This window comes from Phaethon aethereus (assembly GCF_964289735.1).
Source record: "Phaethon aethereus genome assembly, chromosome: 2".
NCBI lineage: Eukaryota > Metazoa > Chordata > Aves > Phaethontiformes > Phaethontidae > Phaethon > Phaethon aethereus.
In genome coordinates this window covers 124,650,787-124,668,444 of record NC_138582.1, presented here as the reverse complement: position 1 = coordinate 124,668,444, position 17,658 = coordinate 124,650,787, and the positions used below count along the sequence as shown (strand labels likewise).

General features: G+C 44.5%; 1 protein-coding gene across 1 annotated transcript in view; it reads right to left on the bottom strand.

Annotated features, from left to right (window-relative positions):
* Positions 1-5,697, bottom strand: part of ZNRF2 (zinc and ring finger 2) — a gene marked incomplete at its 3' end in the record, with an annotated part of 60,950 nt that extends 55,253 nt beyond the window's left edge. Inside the window, 2 exon segments of the mRNA XM_081996703.1 lie at positions 4,708-5,305; positions 5,307-5,697. Coding sequence (XP_081852829.1) covers positions 4,708-5,305; positions 5,307-5,435 — 727 coding nt within the window. The 5' untranslated portion in view covers positions 5,436-5,697.
* Positions 5,698-17,658: the final 11,961 nt, after the last annotated feature.

The following is a 17,658-nucleotide window of genomic DNA, read 5'->3' as shown; positions in this document are numbered from 1 at the left end:
ACTAAATCCTTACACTCTTTCCCCATTCTGAAGGGTTAGGAAGTAATTTAGAGAAATATGTATGGTATCAAAGATTCACCAAGAAAAATTTCCAACTGCCAGGAAGAGAAGGTATGTCAAGCGGTACCAAGGCATATAGGCTGAAATGACAACAGTTTCACTGCTGCTAACACGATTCACAGGCACAGGATATCCCAACAGTCTCACTGCAAAGCACGCTTCGCAACACTGCTCCCAAGCCCAGGAGCAAAGACCTCAGAGCTACAACTCTGGCTGGCAAAACAGGATCAGCACTGAAGTCTGAAGTGTTTAAGAGTTTCACGATTTCTCAAAGCAATAGCACTTGTGTGATACTGGGAGAGAAGGCCAAGGAAATGACCAAAAGATCGTCATACCACCCAAAAAAAAGGTGTGAGAAAGATGAAGAGAACCTGAAGAACATATTCAAATGTACCATATAATTAAACAGATCAGATGGAAAACAAAACAAGATGCAGCTTTCCAGGCAGTTTGAGAAATGTCTTAAAAATGTATTTTCTGAGACTTCACATCATTCTTCTACTGATATCTGCTTCCCACAATCCAACAAGTAATTCAGGTTATAACCTGAGGCTTTCATGAACTTTCTTCTATAGAATGAAGAATTCATTCATTACTTCCACCATTATTACAAACAGATGCTACTGTAACATACCTATGAGGTTCTACCCATACTGTGTTATCTACACTCAGTAGCTGGTGATAAATCCTGCACTGTAAAGTACTTCATAAAAAAGTCTGATCATTACTTGGCTTGAGAATAACGTAACACGCTCCCTTCTCCTAATAAAGTTGAAGAGACACAACTTAATCTCCAAGTCTTGACACAGGCCTGAAAGCTCTCAACAGTTGTATCTGACAACACTATGTATTTAAAAACCTATCTATAAATACAACATATAAAATTGTATATGACCATATATAACACAAGCTGAGATTTTGTATAATACTTGTACGGTCTCTGCTCAATGAACTTGAATGAGGAACTGATGTGAAAATTTAAAAGATTCAGTACGTAACTTTTCTGCTACCTTCAGCTGAATTTTTATGTATTCTCCCTAAAAGACTTAAATTTAAAGGCTTTATTCTTGCCTTGTAACAACATTCCCAAGAAGAGATTTAAATTTGAATACCAGAAGGATATTTGTACTAGGTGTTTTCACCAAGAATTTTCCCTCTTGTGACCACGCAGAAAGGATCACGAACATGAAGTGGGTTCTGAGGAGCTGTCAACATTTTAAGTGATGGAAGTAGTTACCCAAAATCAGCAGTTACCCAAAGCAAATAAAATTCCAAAAGACTGTCCATTTTTAGGTGAACCAAAGGCTGCAAGCATCATTGGCAAAAACAAGCAATATTATAATTACAGCAGTAGCTTTGCTGCAGTGCTGACAGCCTAGGTGGGAATACTTACTGCCTAAAAACAGTGGAAAAACTAACTGTGGATCTCAGGGCCAACTCTTCTACACGCTGTTCTTAGTGGAAGGTAAAAGTATTTACTTCAGGGCTGGGAGAAGGAAGTCCCATTCACTGAGGAACAGAGTAGGAAGCTACTGGTCAAAATTCCTGGTAACAGCATTACCACCTTAACGGAAGCTGGAACTCAGCGCTGTGTTGCAAGAAAGCACTTGAACATCACGCACAGGTTTGGCCTCTGCATCTGGGAGCACCGTAAGATCTTACGGAATTTGGGTCTCGCTCTGCTTAATGCTCTAAGCCTACTCCAAGCATGCTCGCAGCACAAAGTTAAACACATATATGTTTCTTTTTTTGTGAGACCAAGGCCCCAATTATTCAGTGAATTGAACTCTCCCTGAGATGAGACATAAGGTTACATAGCAGTATTTACTCCGTTATACTTTGATCATAAAGGTGTGCTAACCTGAGGTCAGACAGGAACATCAGACCCTCACAGTCAGGAAAGGCTGCTGTTACTACAGTTCCTATTAAAGTAACATAATATTTTTTATATTCTCATCCAAATGGCATATTAACAAGCATAGTACTTACTTAAGTATGTGATATTAGAGAGTTAATATTTATACATTACCTCAGCATGCAAATCTGGTCAGTAAAAGTAACAATAGAGTGTAATTCACTAATGGCAAATTAATTACAGTAATTTAACAAATGCAACACCCACATGTCACTGATTGATGAAGCCAAGCAGTGTGCCTAAAAACATATAGCTGGAGATTCAGTTCAACTTATGGAAGTTACTCTTGTTCTTATTTTTTATTTTAATTTTCATAGAATTGCTATGTTAATCCTCAAAATTAATTTCAGTAGTTTTCAAGATAAAAAGAAACAATTTGGCTAATTTGCAAGTTACAAAACAAGGGAGGGGACTTCAAGCATGTTTATGATACACTAGGTAAATGCCAGATACCACACCTAGTCAAGCTTGAGCTAGTTAACATCAGGACAAAAACAATGCTTCAAGTTATTTTTCACCATGCTGTATGATCTCCAGTGGGGCTATTTGTTCCAAGCATCTAGTTATTAGAAGGAATCAAGAAAACAAAGCATGCAACTAAAAAAGGATGTTGCCATTCAATGTGATGTGGTGTTATGTACCACTGATACCACAGAATATTTAAATTGTGAAAAACAATAATGTTTCAAGTGAGGCCTTCTTCATAGGTGTAGCAGTATTATGGCTAAACAGTTATTCATCCTAATAAGAAATACTACGATTTTTAGAAGAGAAAAAGCAAGTAGATTCATGACCATCTTGTGACCACACAAGGACAGTGTATTTTGAAACTGGCTACTCAAAAGCCCCAACATATGGCATTCCTTATTTATTAGTCAGTAGATGAAGAGAGTGTACCCCTCCTGGCGCTCTTCCTCACCAATAAAGCAACAAGCTTTGCATCATTTCAGCCTATATCCTCTTTAATATGCCAATTTCAGAGATTTGCAAAACACAAAATATGGTGTATTAGAGCAATTAATAGATTATTATGTGCCATAGAAAATATTATCAAATACAGAGTTATTCTGAAGAGACCTTCCTGCATCTGAATGAACAGTTTCTTAGGCTATTGATCCTCATCACTGCATTTACATTTAATCCAGTCTCTCCTAGAAGCAAGGCAGGTTGCAAGATGATGTTTAAGCAAAAGCAAGGAGGAGAAAAAAGGTTTTACCTTTGAGCAACAGCTGGCTACATATTTTAATGATTCCCTTGTGCTTAACATGAACTGAGCAACACTCCGTGGTAGGGCATCCGTTCATCACTAAAAGAAACGCATGCACCTTCTTCCCTCCACAAGCTACCCTGATAGTATAATGAGCACCCTTGCAACAAAGCACTCCTTTTGAGCAGCTTGGTACTATAAGAATAGTTATGTTTTCTTTCTTAAGGACAAATATTCCTTTATTATAATAGGGTTTGACAGCTCTCTGTTAACATTCAACCACTGCACTGGGAGGAGGCAGTTTTAGCTCTAGGAAGTAACAGCTATGCTGTCTTCAGGTCAACACACCAACAACGTATAGGTGACAGGCCATGTGACAGAAACCTTGCACACCCTGCGAGGGTCAGACTGAGGAGATCTCTGCTTTGGCTAAAAACAAGAACAGAAATTAAAAAAAAACACCCCAGCCTGCTACAAATAGTACTCACACACTATTAACTAGAATACAGAAACATAGCAATTTTACATTAGCCTCCTCCTTCGCAAAAGAAAGCTTTTGTGGAAGTTGGTTAGTGTTTAGACAGGTTATAATACAAATGTTATAAAAAGAGTGAATCCATTAAAAAAGTCACCTTGCACCTTAATGTTTGACTTATATGAACAACGACCTTTGGAATAAGCAGTACTGAAAGGAATCAGCAACTTTGAAAGCAGTTGGCAACTTACAGGCATATTTTTAACTTTAAGGTAAAGAACACAGGCAGTAAAATGCAAGTCCAATACCAGCCCTATTCATCTCAGTATCACAGGAGAAACAAAAAACGATGACAACTTGCTCCACTTTTAGTATGCCTCTCAAAGGGCCTCAGCTTCTTGGTTAAATTCAGAGTTTTAGCTGAGTGTTTCTCCTACCTCAAGAGCACAATGTGGCCATCCTCAAGACTATACGGTACCGGTGCTGCAAGCCTGTGCTTCAGCGGCACCGACAGCTATCCAGCTCTACTCGCCTCAGGGTGAAAAATAAACAAAGAAACTTACTTTAACTTCTGTTTTTCTTAATCGACTTTCAGAACCGAGAACCCGAGAACTTTGAAAGAGGAACAAGCATCAGCCACATATTAATCAACACCTAAAGAGGAGTTTGGTCCGATTTTACAATAAACGGCGGAGACACATGATCCAATTAAATTCTAATTTTGTAAGGAGCAGGCGAGCGTATTTACACAGGCGCTGATTACAGAGTCTAAAGTCGCCGGCCGGACAGGCTCTGCTTCCTCTTCGCCGTCCCGACCGCACCGCCGCGGGCTTCGTCTCATTTCTAGCCCCCCCCCAGCTCTCCTTACAGGCAACGGGAGAGGCCGGCCTGAGCCCCCTCTCCAAACCGGGCCCCGCTCCGGCGGGCGTCAGCCTGAAGAGCCGCCGCTCTCCCCAGAGTGAGGATTCGTCACCCGTCCCACCTCGGGGCAGCGGAAGAAACCCCCACCCCACAGACACACCCCCACACCCGGGCCCACAGCAGCCTTACCTCCGAACAGGTGCGGCGAGAGGTGAGCGGGCAGCGAGCCGATCACCAGCCGGGGCCCGCCGGAGGAGCCGCCGCCGTCGCCGCTCCCGGCGGGCCGCTCCCGGCCGCCCTCCTCCGGGGTGCTGTTGACCGAGTCCTGCGAACCGTAGGGGCCGCTGCTGTGGGGGATGCTGAAGGCGGACTGCGCGGCTCGGGCCCCGGAGGCTGTGGCCCCCCCTAAGGATCTGCTCCGAGGTGCCGACCCCGCGGCACCCCCTGCCGCCGCCGCCGCTCCTGCTGCCGCCGTCGCGCCGCTGGGAGCGGTATGAGGCGCCGCCGCCAGGTGCGCGTACCGCCCGCCAGCGCCCGCCGAGCGCCCGCCGGTCCCGTTAGCGCCGCCGCTGCTGCTGCTGGAGGAAGGTAAATCCCCGCCCGAGTACGCCCGAGTGCGGCCATTGGCGGCTGTGGGGCTGCTCTGTTTCGCGCCCATGGTCCCGCCGCCACCGCCGGGCGCAGCTCGGTGCCCTTCGCCGCCGCCTTCCCCGCGGCGCCCAGAGGCGATAGGAGTCCGGCCCCGGCGGGGACGATCCGAGGCGCGGGTCGCTCCGGGGAGGGGGGAGAGGGCGCGCCGGGGGAGGGGAACGGGTCGCTCGGTGGGTCGGTGTCGAGAGCGGAGAGCCGCCGGCCGGGATCCGGCTCAGCTGGCGGCCCCGGAGCGGCCGCTGCTCGCGGGTCTGGGGCGCCACCATGAGCTGCTCGGGACGGTGCTGGCTCCCGCCGCGCGGCTGCTCGGCCCCGCCGCCGCCGCCGCTGCTGCTGCGCCCGACGCTGTGGCCGCCGCCATCCTCCGCCGCCGAGCCCTGTGGGGGGCAACAGCGGCAGCAGCGCCGCCGAGGCCGCTCGCTCGCCCGCGGCGCGCCGTGCCTGTGCCGAGGGAGGCGGGAGGGGGCGGTCACCCCGGCGCAGCCGCTCCTCTACCGTGTCGCCATACTGGGGGCGGGACGGGGAGCGGGTTACGGCGGCAGGGGCCGCCGCCTTTTCTTCTTATTCCTCCTCCTCCTCCCCCGCTCGGCGGGGGACTAGCCCCCGGCGGCGCAGCGCGACGGGCCGGGCCCGACGCCTCGTCCCGCCTCCTGCCCCTCTCCTCACGCAAGGTGCGGGCAGCACCAGGTGGGCGGGTGCTGGGCGAGGCCGCCCCGGGGCTGCCAGCCTCGCTCCCCTTCGGGAGGGGAGTCCCAGAGAGGGGCGGCTCGGAGCGCGGGGCTGAGGCGAGAGCCTGCCGGCGGGACATGAGAGGGGACGGGAGGGAGGTCAGCTGCCTGTTCGCCTGAAGGGGAAGCCCGTGGGGTGCCGGAGCGGCCGCCCCGATGAGGAAGGCTTTAAAAGCCAAACGGCCGCCGGCAGAAGGCGAGCTGTGCTGCGTGCGGGCCGGTTGCACGCGGCGGCCGTTGAGGGCGGCCGTTGGCGGTGACCGCCAGCCCCGGGCGGGAGGCGGCGGCGGCGGCCTCCGGGGCCGCGCTTAGCGTCGAGTCCCGCCCGCTGAGGGAGAGGGGTGGCTGCGGCGGGAGGCGGAGCGGGCAGGACCGGGGTGACTGAGGACGGCGCGCTGCCCGCCACGGCGGCCGGTGCCCTCCTGCCTCGCCGCTTCTTGGTTTGCCGTTGCAGCTTCCGGAAAGCGCCTGGGCTGCCCGGCCTCCCCGAGCGTGGGTTTGGCGGGGTGGAGGGCGTAAGGGCCCCTTAGCCTCGTCGGGAGTTTTCCCGGGTAGGAGACTTTCAACCCGGGCGGTTTGCTGTGAGTCTCGGTACTCGTGGTATGTGCAGGGGAGAAACTGGACAAGAAGGATGAAAATCTCTCATATATCTTTGGTTCACAGGAAAATCCTGTAGACCTCGGTCTCTTGCTCGGAGAAAGACTCCTACTATTATTAATGAGAGCTTTACACAAGGATTGACTAAGAGCAAAAAATTTTGGCCCTGTGAATTACACCAATATGGATAACAGGCTCGGTTTGCTCATGACAAAAGGATCAGAGACATAAAATTACTTTCTTATTTAAGGGCAGGTGATATTGAATGTCATATACATTGAATTTATATGAAAATGATTCCTACAATTGGTCATCCAAGGTAAACTGCTTGTTTTTATGGGTTATCATCTACTCTTAAATAAGGTTCGTCACCATGAAGCAGTGCTATACACCATCTCGGGACTCTCCGTCATACTGTCTAGGTAGGGATTCCAACTATATTCATGCCTGTCTCACAATGGCATAGTACCCAAGCTATTTTACAATTAATGCAATAAAACAGATCAACACCTTAATTAATATACAAAGTATTATGTAACATTTGTACTGTACATATGTACATGTACATTATTATATGTATTACATATATGTAATGTAGAAATGCAGCATGTACATCACATGTACGCTATCTTTGATACTCATCCTCAGACGTGAATAGGTGCAAAGGCCTCCCTTTCCCCCTCTGTTTGCCATCACCTTTACAACTGCATGCGGTCGCTTTCTGGCATCAGTGTGGCTCACGGTTCATTTTGCAGGAAGAGGTACTATAGCTGGGGATGGCAGAAGAGGTTACCAGCCCTAACTCTTTGTTCTGACACTGCTTTTCTGGATAGCTGAGACACTCTGTGAATAATCTGAACACCATTTAGAGGATGCTGCTGTAAACCGTTGCTGGTTTCAGTAAGAGACAGTGATTCCACAGCTGTCTTGCGAACAGCTTGGTCTTTTGTGTGCTGGGTGCTGGGCAGACAGCTGGGGTCAACAATATGCCGTCCCAAGCTATGCCATCCCCACTTGTGAATTAAAAGCTGCAGTCTCTGCTACCGGTGGTAGATCATGCATGAGCACTTTCTAGTTCAGTTTCCTGCAGAAAGAAAATCAGTGTGAATATGCTGTCTGCTCTACCACCGGTTACTTTTGAAACCCTTGGCCAGCTTCAGCCAAATCTCTCAAAGATGCTAACAATATAGAAAATAAGCCGTTATGTAGAAGATAGAGATCCTGTTAATGTTCCCACAGGATGGAAAGCTACCACAGAATTCCTATCTTGCTAGATTCCAAGAATCTGCTTGGGCAAAGGATGTTGCAAACATGACTCATAATTTCTGTTGCTCACAGAATGCCTGTGGCATGTTCAGCCCTATCGGAGCAGGTTTAGAGGACAGCATGCTCAGAGTTTTATGGAGTTTTTAAGATTTCCAGTACTGAGTACTAGTGGAACTGGTCAGCTGCTAGAATAAACAGCATTTTGAAAATAGTAAATTGCTACACAGTACCACAGTACTTTCTGTAATTTCTTTACAGTGGATCTAAGAGTTGAGCAGGTATTAAATACAGATTATATTTGACTGTGAATAACCTTTTATTCAATTTAGGATTAAATTATAAAGTCTATGGGGAAAAAAAAGCCCTCAAGACATCCAAACAGTTACTCAGTCTTACAATCAGAAAATTAGCTTCAACGGCATGGACTATTTCACAGAAAAGAAGTCACAACAACAGGACAGCCTGTGTTCCCTTCTCGGAGAGCGTGGCTGTTCCCAGTGCGATGTGATTTTCTTTTTTCTTTTTTGGGGGGGCTTCAGTTTTTGTTTTGCATCTAGTGCATATATTTGCAGCTATCTACTATGCAGTGTGAGTCTAAACAGGACACATACTGCAATACCTACATCTTCAGAAAAGCAATGTGCCTTGCTTCTGAGCCAACTTTCTCCCCTCCACCCTTCCCAGTCCCTCTTGAAAATGGTTGGATAGACGTTTTTCTACATGTGGAAATTTGCTTTATATAGCCAACAGTACAGTTAGCTTTTGAAGCTAACATTTCTTCTAACAAATGACTGTCTACTAGCTGTTAAGTCTTGTAGAGGCAAGTACCTGGCACTGTAACCTCCACCCATTTGTACATTAATAGACCTCAGAAGTCGTTTGCATAAAAATTTCAATTTCCTATCCAGCATAGAAAATAACCAGTGACAAGAGGAAACAGTGCAGAGAGAAAGTAGAACATCTTGCTGCTGACCATATTTCCACAGAGCTCAAGGACTCTGTGGAAAGCAGACAGTTATATAAAAATCAACTTCTATAGGCCTATATGGCTGAATGCTGTTATTATTCTTGTAGAAACATATCTTGGGAATCTTATTTGTACTTAAATAAGCATGAAATAAGAGCTAACCTTCTTGTTCCTTGTCCAGGATAGTGGAAAAAACCTGGTTTAGACAGGCAAATATACTCACTGTTCTTTGTTATAAGCTGCATACCTCCACTTGAGTTCTGGTTACATTACCTTGTCTATCAGCAGGTAAAAATAATGAACTTGTTTATTGACCGGTATGCTTGAAAATTCCAGGTGATAGGCATGCCCTGAGCATAGAAAATTGTCTGTAAATTCATAATATGGCACGTTTTAGAAAATGTGTGTTGATAAATGGAACAGGGGTCTGAATTTTGCTCAACAGTGAGCTACGCAGCAGATCATCCTCCCTCTCCCCTCCTGCCCCCTTCTTTGGTGGCTTTGAAAGGGACGCTGAAACAAGCTTTCAAGCAAGGTTTCATTTCTGACAAAAGCATCTGACCCTGAACTAATAAAGCCAGCCAGAGGTTTACATTCTCTTCAGAACTTTCTAAAGCAGAAAGGTTTAAAAAGTAATGGCACACACTCAGAATCACAGAATCATTAAGGTTGGAAAGGACCTTCAAGATCATCAAGTCCAACCGTTAACCCACCACCACCATGCCCACTAAACCATGACTTGAAGCACCACGTCCACACGATTTTTGAACACTTCCAGTGATGATGGTGACTTCACCACCTCCCTGGGCAGCCTGTTCCAATGCCTGACCTCTCCCTCCGTAAAGAAATTTTTCCTAATACCCAATCTAAAGCTCCCCTGGCGCGACTTGAGGCCATTTCCTCTTGTCCTATCACTGGTTACTTGGGAGAAGAGACTAACACCCACCTCACCACAACCCCCTTTTAAGTAGTTGTAGAGAGCGATAAGGTCTCCCCTCAGCCTCCTCTTCTCCAGACTAAACAACCCCAGTTCCCTCAGCCGCTCCTCATAAGACTTGTGCTCCAGACCCCTCACCAGCTTCATTGCCCTTCTCTGGACATGCTCGAGCACCTCAACGTTCTTGTAGTGAGGGGCCCAAAACTGAACACTATTCAAGGTGTGGCCTCACCAGTGCTGAGTACAGGGGTACAATTCCTTCCTTATGTTCACTCATAACGTACAGCTTAATTTTATAATAGCTAGTGTGGGCTCCTAGTAGGGTTTGAGCAACTAGATTTTCTGAGCAGATACCAAACTAGAGGTGCATGTTGTGGTTGAAATGATCAATGCAGTTTTTACGTTATTGTATATTTCAGCTGTTTAAAGTAAATAGCGCTCCACGCCACTTCTTCACAGATGCTGAAAATAGAGACTTCTGAAGTGTTCAGTTGTTCATACAGAAAGCAAAAGGGAACTGTTTTATCCCTCTGAAATAAGATGTGTAAAATACACATGCCTTACACCTGCAGCTAGAGTAAGCCATCCAGCAGACGAGACTGTTCTATATTCGCATTTGTAAGCTAAGGGGAATAGGTCCCATCTTATCCCTGTCAGTGTGACTCCGAATTATACATAAACCTGTTGTAGGCATCTTTTTAGATATATTTTGGTATCAGTGTTTCTCCAGCTGATAGCTGGTGTTTTGAGAGATGTAGGAGACGCTGTTATCCAGTATCTTAGATTTTTATTTGCATTGAATAACTATTTGTACATATTGACTTTAATCCTATGAAGATTTACGCATATGCTTACGCTGATATATGAAAACCAGTCCTGAAATATGTTGTGATCAGTCTTCACAGAATAAAAAAATAAGCAACTTGTAAAGCTCAAGGTTTGGGTCCTAAAACTATTCTGGAAATGTGTGGTGATGCTTACAAGAATAAGGACTTTTATCCTTGCTTTATAAAAATTCTGTTTAAAACCATCTACCTCTTGTTTGAAGTTTATGCTTTTCTGAAGTTTCTATCACACTGTAAACAGTATGCTGTATGTTGTACTCTGGAGTTACCCGAAGAGAAAACTGATATTCATAGAAAAGATGTAAAAAATAAACTGACATTTTGACTGGAGGTATTGATTGACCATTTTGTAGAGGAAGAAATACTTGGAAATAACTTACTTGAAGAAATGGCAATTTGTGGTTTGCACTGCATTACCACATGCTGTAAAGTAGTACTATAGGAAATATACTTTAGTCTAATATACTTTAGTTTAGTTTTAATAGGGAAAATTATTCACCATAATAATTTCTAAGCTGTTCTACATTCACAGTTGTATTATCGTCGCCACTGAGTACCTTTGTAGGTAACCAGGTGCAATACCAAATGCCATTCCTATGAACTTGCCATTTTAGTGCATAATCAGGCCAGTGCTGTTACTGGTTCTCCAATAAATTGTGTTAGTTTTACTTGTTGGTGGAGGGGGGGTTTTGTTATCATCTCTGCGTGAATTATCCCATTGTGTAGCTTCCTGACCTTTCATGCAGCTATACCCCCCAAATGCTGTCTTTCTTCAGAAGCCACTGTGCAGACCATTTTTATTATATGCTCAAGGAATACCAGAAGACAAATAGTTGCTTAGGCTATGCCCATATCTGCACAAAAGACATTTGCACCAATTCATAAACGAAGTGACATCAATACATGTTTATCTGGGCAAGGCCATCTGTGGGTATGGGAGTCCAGGGTAGATGAGTTGGCATGTAAAGGTCCCATCCAGCTAATTTTTCTGTTTCTGTGGTCTCTAAGAAGCAGGGGTGGAGGACAAACTGACAGATGGGAAGTATGTTTACTCTCTCTTGTTTTCAGATCTCGTGTGTCAGCACCCAGCAATGCCAGCTGAATGTGGACTCAGGAGTTGTGGGAGGACTGTCGATCGCCTTGGCTCCCTTTACTTCTGTAGAGGAAAATAATGATAGTCTTTCAAGGTATATTCCAGAATTACGCCATTTTGCCTTGCAATGTAGGGTGTGAGACCCTTCTGCACCTAGAGAGGCAGCTGGCTTTACGGAGAGCCCTATCTGAACAATTCATGGTAGTTAATAACAAAGGCACATCAAGTCTTGACACAGTGAATATTACACGGGTGAATCAGTCTTCAGAAGCTGATTGCAGGCAAGCTCTTTTGCAGGATACATCTTTCATTAGCCATACTAATTGCTTGAATGCTAGACATCTATAGAAAGAGGTGAGTAAATGGAAAGCAGTATTACAGAAACAATAGCAAAGTGAAATATGTAGGAATGACAGCAGGTGGTAGAGCCATATGACATTAGATTTGCCAAGTACAATTTGTATTCTCTCAGGTTCTGCATTATCTGCCAAATATTACCTTAACTTCTCAGAATCCGGAAGAAAAAATACCTTTGTCCTTATTTTTGCACCGTATTGGCTAGTATTTTCAACTGATAGTTTTAAGTCCTATTCTTTTAATATTCTATAGCTTCCTACTTACAGTCTGCTACTGATAAGCATAATAACAAGAAACAAAAACACACTAGATAGTTACTCATAGGGCTTTTAAGCACAGTTGCTTGGGCAGTCAGGCATGTGTTGCAGTGACTTTGTGCAACAGAATTCAAAGGGACAGTAACAACCTCAAAGTATAATAAAAGCAAGGTGTACTGGTGAATGTACCAGAGTAATACTTTATTAACTAATGCATGGCAAAGAATACAAAAGCACATAACTGGGTTTTTCTGAAGGCCTAGGTCGCAGCCGCAGCTATACCTTGTCGGGAGGAATGTCAGAGAGCTCCGCTCCGCGTTCTCTGCCAGAAGCGTTTTCTGCCTCAGCTTCTGTGCATCACGCCTGGTGTAGTAAATCAAGCACGAGGGTGGTGCAAAAGGCTCCATCTGTCGTGTTGGCTCAGATCCACTTGACAGAAGCCGGAACCCATGAAAGTAAGAGATGAGAAATCAGAATTGTGAATCCGCTTCCTCCTCTCCCCGCTCTGCCCTTCCCCAGTTTGTACTTCTCCAGGAGCAAGAGGAACAGTGTCTTGTTCTAGATTGCTGCTTGCAAAATGAGGGGAATCGGGGTGCTTCATGCATCTTCCTCAGCCCTCCCATAACAGCAAAGCGACCACTCACAATTCAGACTGAGGGACTTAAATTTCTTAAAGAAACAAATTTGTTTTCCAAAGAGTGAGGGAAACTAGTCATTTCACCACTTCAGAAAGGAGCATACACTTCCTGGTCGGTTGCCCTGCCCCAAGCTGGTTTCAGTTCAGCATTCAGAAAATGCCAGGCAAATAATAAACCAGGTTCAAGTTAGAAGAGTCCTCGTAACAGCTTGATGTGGCAAAACATTTCTAGATGATGCAATAACTTTCTAGACAATAGGAATGCAAAGGTTCGGTCTGGTCAGTAGGTTCTCGTTGAGTTGAGTACTGTTAGTTATAGGATTAACCATCCCTGTGGAGCCCCTGTACAGTGCTACCTTAACAGGGTCACAATTTATTAAGATAATTAAGAACTTTTTCTCTATTATTTTCTAAACAAAGCTTTTCCTCCAGAGTCATGATAGCTCCTCTTTAACTCAAATGTGATATAATCACAAAATAAATAGGGCCCTTTTGCAGCTCTATTAATCCCAGTCAAGGACAGAATGTGCTTCTACACTTTCCACATGGAATTTGAACAGTAAAGAAAAGTCCTGTTTTGTAGGAAGCACATTATGAGGCTGGAGAGACTTGGTCTCATTCTGGATAGCATTTCTTCTCTTGTTAAAGGAAAAATACGGAGCAACCTGGTATCACAAGTCCACACTGACATCTAGTGCTGAAAAAATTGCACTAGCCAGTGAGGAAACAAAGAAAGAAAAAGGTGTTGGACTGGAATGAAAATCTAAAAATATAGCAAAGCATCCCTCCTGCTTTATGAAAGCGACTGGCAGTTTGTGGGCAGGAGGTGCTCTGGCTCCATGAACTTGGGTGCTGCAGGGGCATCCCTTGGAGAACTGCATGGGGTACTGGGTCTAATAGCCAGATACCCAGCGTAGCAACCCCTGGCTGGCCCTGAAAACTGCTTTTCAGGACATAAGGAATCTTGAGCTGTGACTTATTTTAAGTTTGGTTTGTAGCCACCGTTACTGTGGGACTTGGTCCAGAGCAGCATAACTAGTAGAGCACTGCTGCCAATGGCCAAGTAATCTTGATTCTACAAATGAAGACTTCACAAGGATGAAATGTTCTCACCTTCCAATCTGAGAATTCCCTGGTACATGGGAAAGCTTCCCTCCCTAAGCTTTTCCTAGGGAAAGGGGTCATTTGTTTAGCAGTGACTTTTAGTTGTTAATGTTCTCTTACCTCCCATTTTGATACAAAATGCTCTCATCATTTTTCCACACACGCAAAAATTTGCACTTTGTAATATTTTACTGTGCCTTTAAGGGCAGGCAAAGACTGTAAGATACAATATTTGTGATTTTTCGTTGTAATTTCTACCTTCCGTGGGGAAGTAAAAAGTAATAATAATGTACAGAATAATGAACGTTTTTCAGTGCCTTAGCTGCCAGCACACTTCCTTCCCCGTCACCAGGGAAATGGTGAGATTAAAACCATGTGCTCTGTGTGCTTCAGAAGTGAGATATGCATGTCTGTATTGTATAAATCATCAAAGCAGATGAGCAAAAGGACAGATCCAAAGCCACCAAGATCAATGGACTTTTTTTTCTCCATTGAATCCCAGGAGCTTTGGATCAGGTCCTGGCAGATGTCAGAGATCTGCCAGCCCCACTGAGAAACTGTAGTCCAAATGCTGGCATGCTGTTTGGCAAGCTGCAACCATAGGGTTAAGAAGAGGTTGGCAGATGTATCCTCCATGGAGGGAATCCTGGTGCTGGTGAGCAGGATTTCACAGCGGGACCCGGCACGGGGGACTCCTTGTTTCTCTGCATGGAGGCAAAGCAGGTCCTAACCTACAAGTCATTGCTATGTGTGAGGACATCCTCTTCCTCTAGAAATCCTGCGCTGCGCACTGGGGCACATCGGCAAGCTGTATCTCCTACCATTTGGCACTACCTGGGAATAGCTCTTACCTCCTCCTCTTTCACAGCACAGCAAGCAACAAATGGCAGGATTTAGCCCTTACTGCCTTGTGAGCGTGAAAGCCTCAGAAGAAAATGTGGCTTTTGTCCTGTCCATAGTACTCTTTCTCCCCTTATAGTCAGAAAGCCCAAGTACTCAGATATAACTTCTTTTAATTTTTGCAATTCTTTATTTTTCTGAACAATAATCATTTAGAAGTAACCATGTTGTCACATCTAGGCTGTATTTTTTCCCCCCATCTCTTGTAATCAGCAACCGTATGCAGATTTTAAAAACATTTCGGACTTTTGTGTCTGGGCTGGACAGATTGGGACGTACAGGGAGGTTTGGCAGGCCCAATTAGACAATGAGCAGCATAAGTAGCTGTCAAAAAATAAGGCTAGAGCAGGAGAAAGCATGTGGCATCCCTCACTAGATAAGCTAGAATGATTGGCATACTCAGTCAGAAACACTCGTTTTCTGATTTAATGGGGGCTTAAGACATGGTCTCACAGCTGAGACCATGCAAATCAATCATTAAAATGTAGGGTTAGAGTCCGATGTCAGTTTAAATACCATTAATATCAGCAGGATTACACCAAAGGTATCCACCCAAATTTATAGGGTGCAAAATTTGACCCATAATTATTATTAGGAGTAAAAGCATGCAAAAGTGTATAATATGTCTAGAATTTTCTTGAAATAAAAAGTAATAGAATAGTAAAACCAAAAAGGTAGAACAGACTAGAGTGGAATAGAAACACAAGGAGAAGGAGAAGGAAAAGAAGGGGAGAAGGAAAGAGGAAAAGGAGAGGAAGAGGACAAAGGAAAGGGAAAAGGAAAAGGGAAAGAAAACTAAAGATGGAAAGAAATGCCAAGAAAAAAATGCAGGAATTTAGGAAAATTCCCTGATGAAATTTAAAAACACAGCAAAAAAATTCCAAATGTATAGTAATAACATTGAATTAAATCACTTCAGCATTGGTGTCATCATATCATGTTCCTGTCCATCCTTTCCTTTTCAGCTTTCAAGAGGACGCAAAAGACACACAATCTGGTGATAGCAAATTATTCAAGAAGGTGCCATTAACATTTTAAAGGTGACTAGTTTGCAGAGCATATTTGGTGCAGTGTTTGAACATCCAGTATGAATATATTCAGCTGATATTAGTTCCTAAGCCTTTAGGAACATTGCAGAGTGTATTAAAATCAATGTTTTTTCAGTACAGTACTAGGCAATAATGGATATAATCCCAATTAAGAGCACTGCTTTGCCTTGTGCAGAACACGATCTGTTTTAATGAAATTCCAAATATATTTTGGGGAGCAGAGAGTTAGGCTGAATGGTAATAATTTAGTGTTCTGCGCTTAATATTAAATTCCCCACCTGATCCTTTGCCTTGTGTTTAGAAGTGCAGTTCAGTGAAGGGAGTGCTCCTGTTCATACAAACAGCGTGAGTCAGGGCTACTTGTCAGCAATGGTTGCGGGACCACAACCCAAGTCAGAGAGCCTCTATGGGGCCTTTGAGTGACTCAGGACGTTGACAAATCCTCAAGCTGGGGTGAAGGAGTAACTTTTGTGAAGTTTTGTAAAAAAGTTTTGTAAACTGTTTTTACAAACAATTGCTGCCCATGAGACGGGAATGACGGCGTTTTGGCAGTGTGCAGACCCATGCAGCAGCAGATTAAGCTGGGGTGGCTGACACAACTACCAACCTTACCCTGATCATGCTGCCCTTATCTTAGAGGCTGGCATCCTTGCCCGGAACTGACGGAGGGATACGGACAGCTTGATGAGTAAAGCAAAAAATACATCAGCCGGGAACAGTGGCAGGTCAGGAGCTGCTGCGTGGCCCTCCAGCTCCCTCCCTGCGAGGCTAGGAGAAGGGGTGGAGCAGCCCTGCTTTAATCCATTGCCACATCCGAGTTAATATCCTGGTACTCCAGGATTTGGCTATGAACAGCTTCCAATTCAAACTGGCTGACCTCAGCGACAAAGAAAAATGCGAATGCATGATGACAGTTATGGAGTGCAGTGTTTTAGACAATGACAGTGGAGGAAAATAGTGCTTTAGAAAATTCACAAACACATAAAACCCCTTGAACTGAAGAAACTGAAGAACCTTTTATTTGCAGCTCTCTCCTTATATTTTGAGTCATTCTCCTTGCCTTTATCTGAAAATGGTTCTTTCCAGAATTCTTTCAGACTTCATACTTCATTTAAAATCGTATTTGATGATCTGATAGTTTGCTCTGTCTGACAAAAGTACAATGCAGTTTTCATCAGCTGTAAGCCACCTGATCTGATGTGCCTCTACTAATAGCACTCAAAGCAGGTCTTTGATTCAGGTCCCTATTTGCAATAGAGACTGAAGGAGAAATTTTAATACACTTCCATTTTTATGGAAGGCATTCTGCAAAGGGAAAGAAAAAGTAAAACTGAATAAGGATGCTGAAAACTATTAAAAACGTGTCGTTAAATCCAAAATTATTTACATGAAGAATTCTTTCCCAGTGGAAGAAACTGGAAAGAGGGTGCAATACTTGGAGAGCAGCAGCGTAGGTTGGAGGGAAACTTGTCCTTGTTTTTCAGCTATCTGGCTTGATTATTTGGGCAACTTATAAGTCACTTTGTCTCTCGTTGATTCAGTTCCTCCCTTTCTATTCTCTACCTCTTTATCATTTTGTCAGGCTAAAACACATTACAAATTGCAAGAAGCTCAAACAGTAAGTAAAAGGATGTTAATAAGCACAGAAGGTCAATGCATCTCGCACTAGATCCTTATGATAAGGAGAGCTTTGGAAATACAGAACTTTTACAGGAGTCATGGTATCCAAGTTATGCAAACACCAGTTACAAA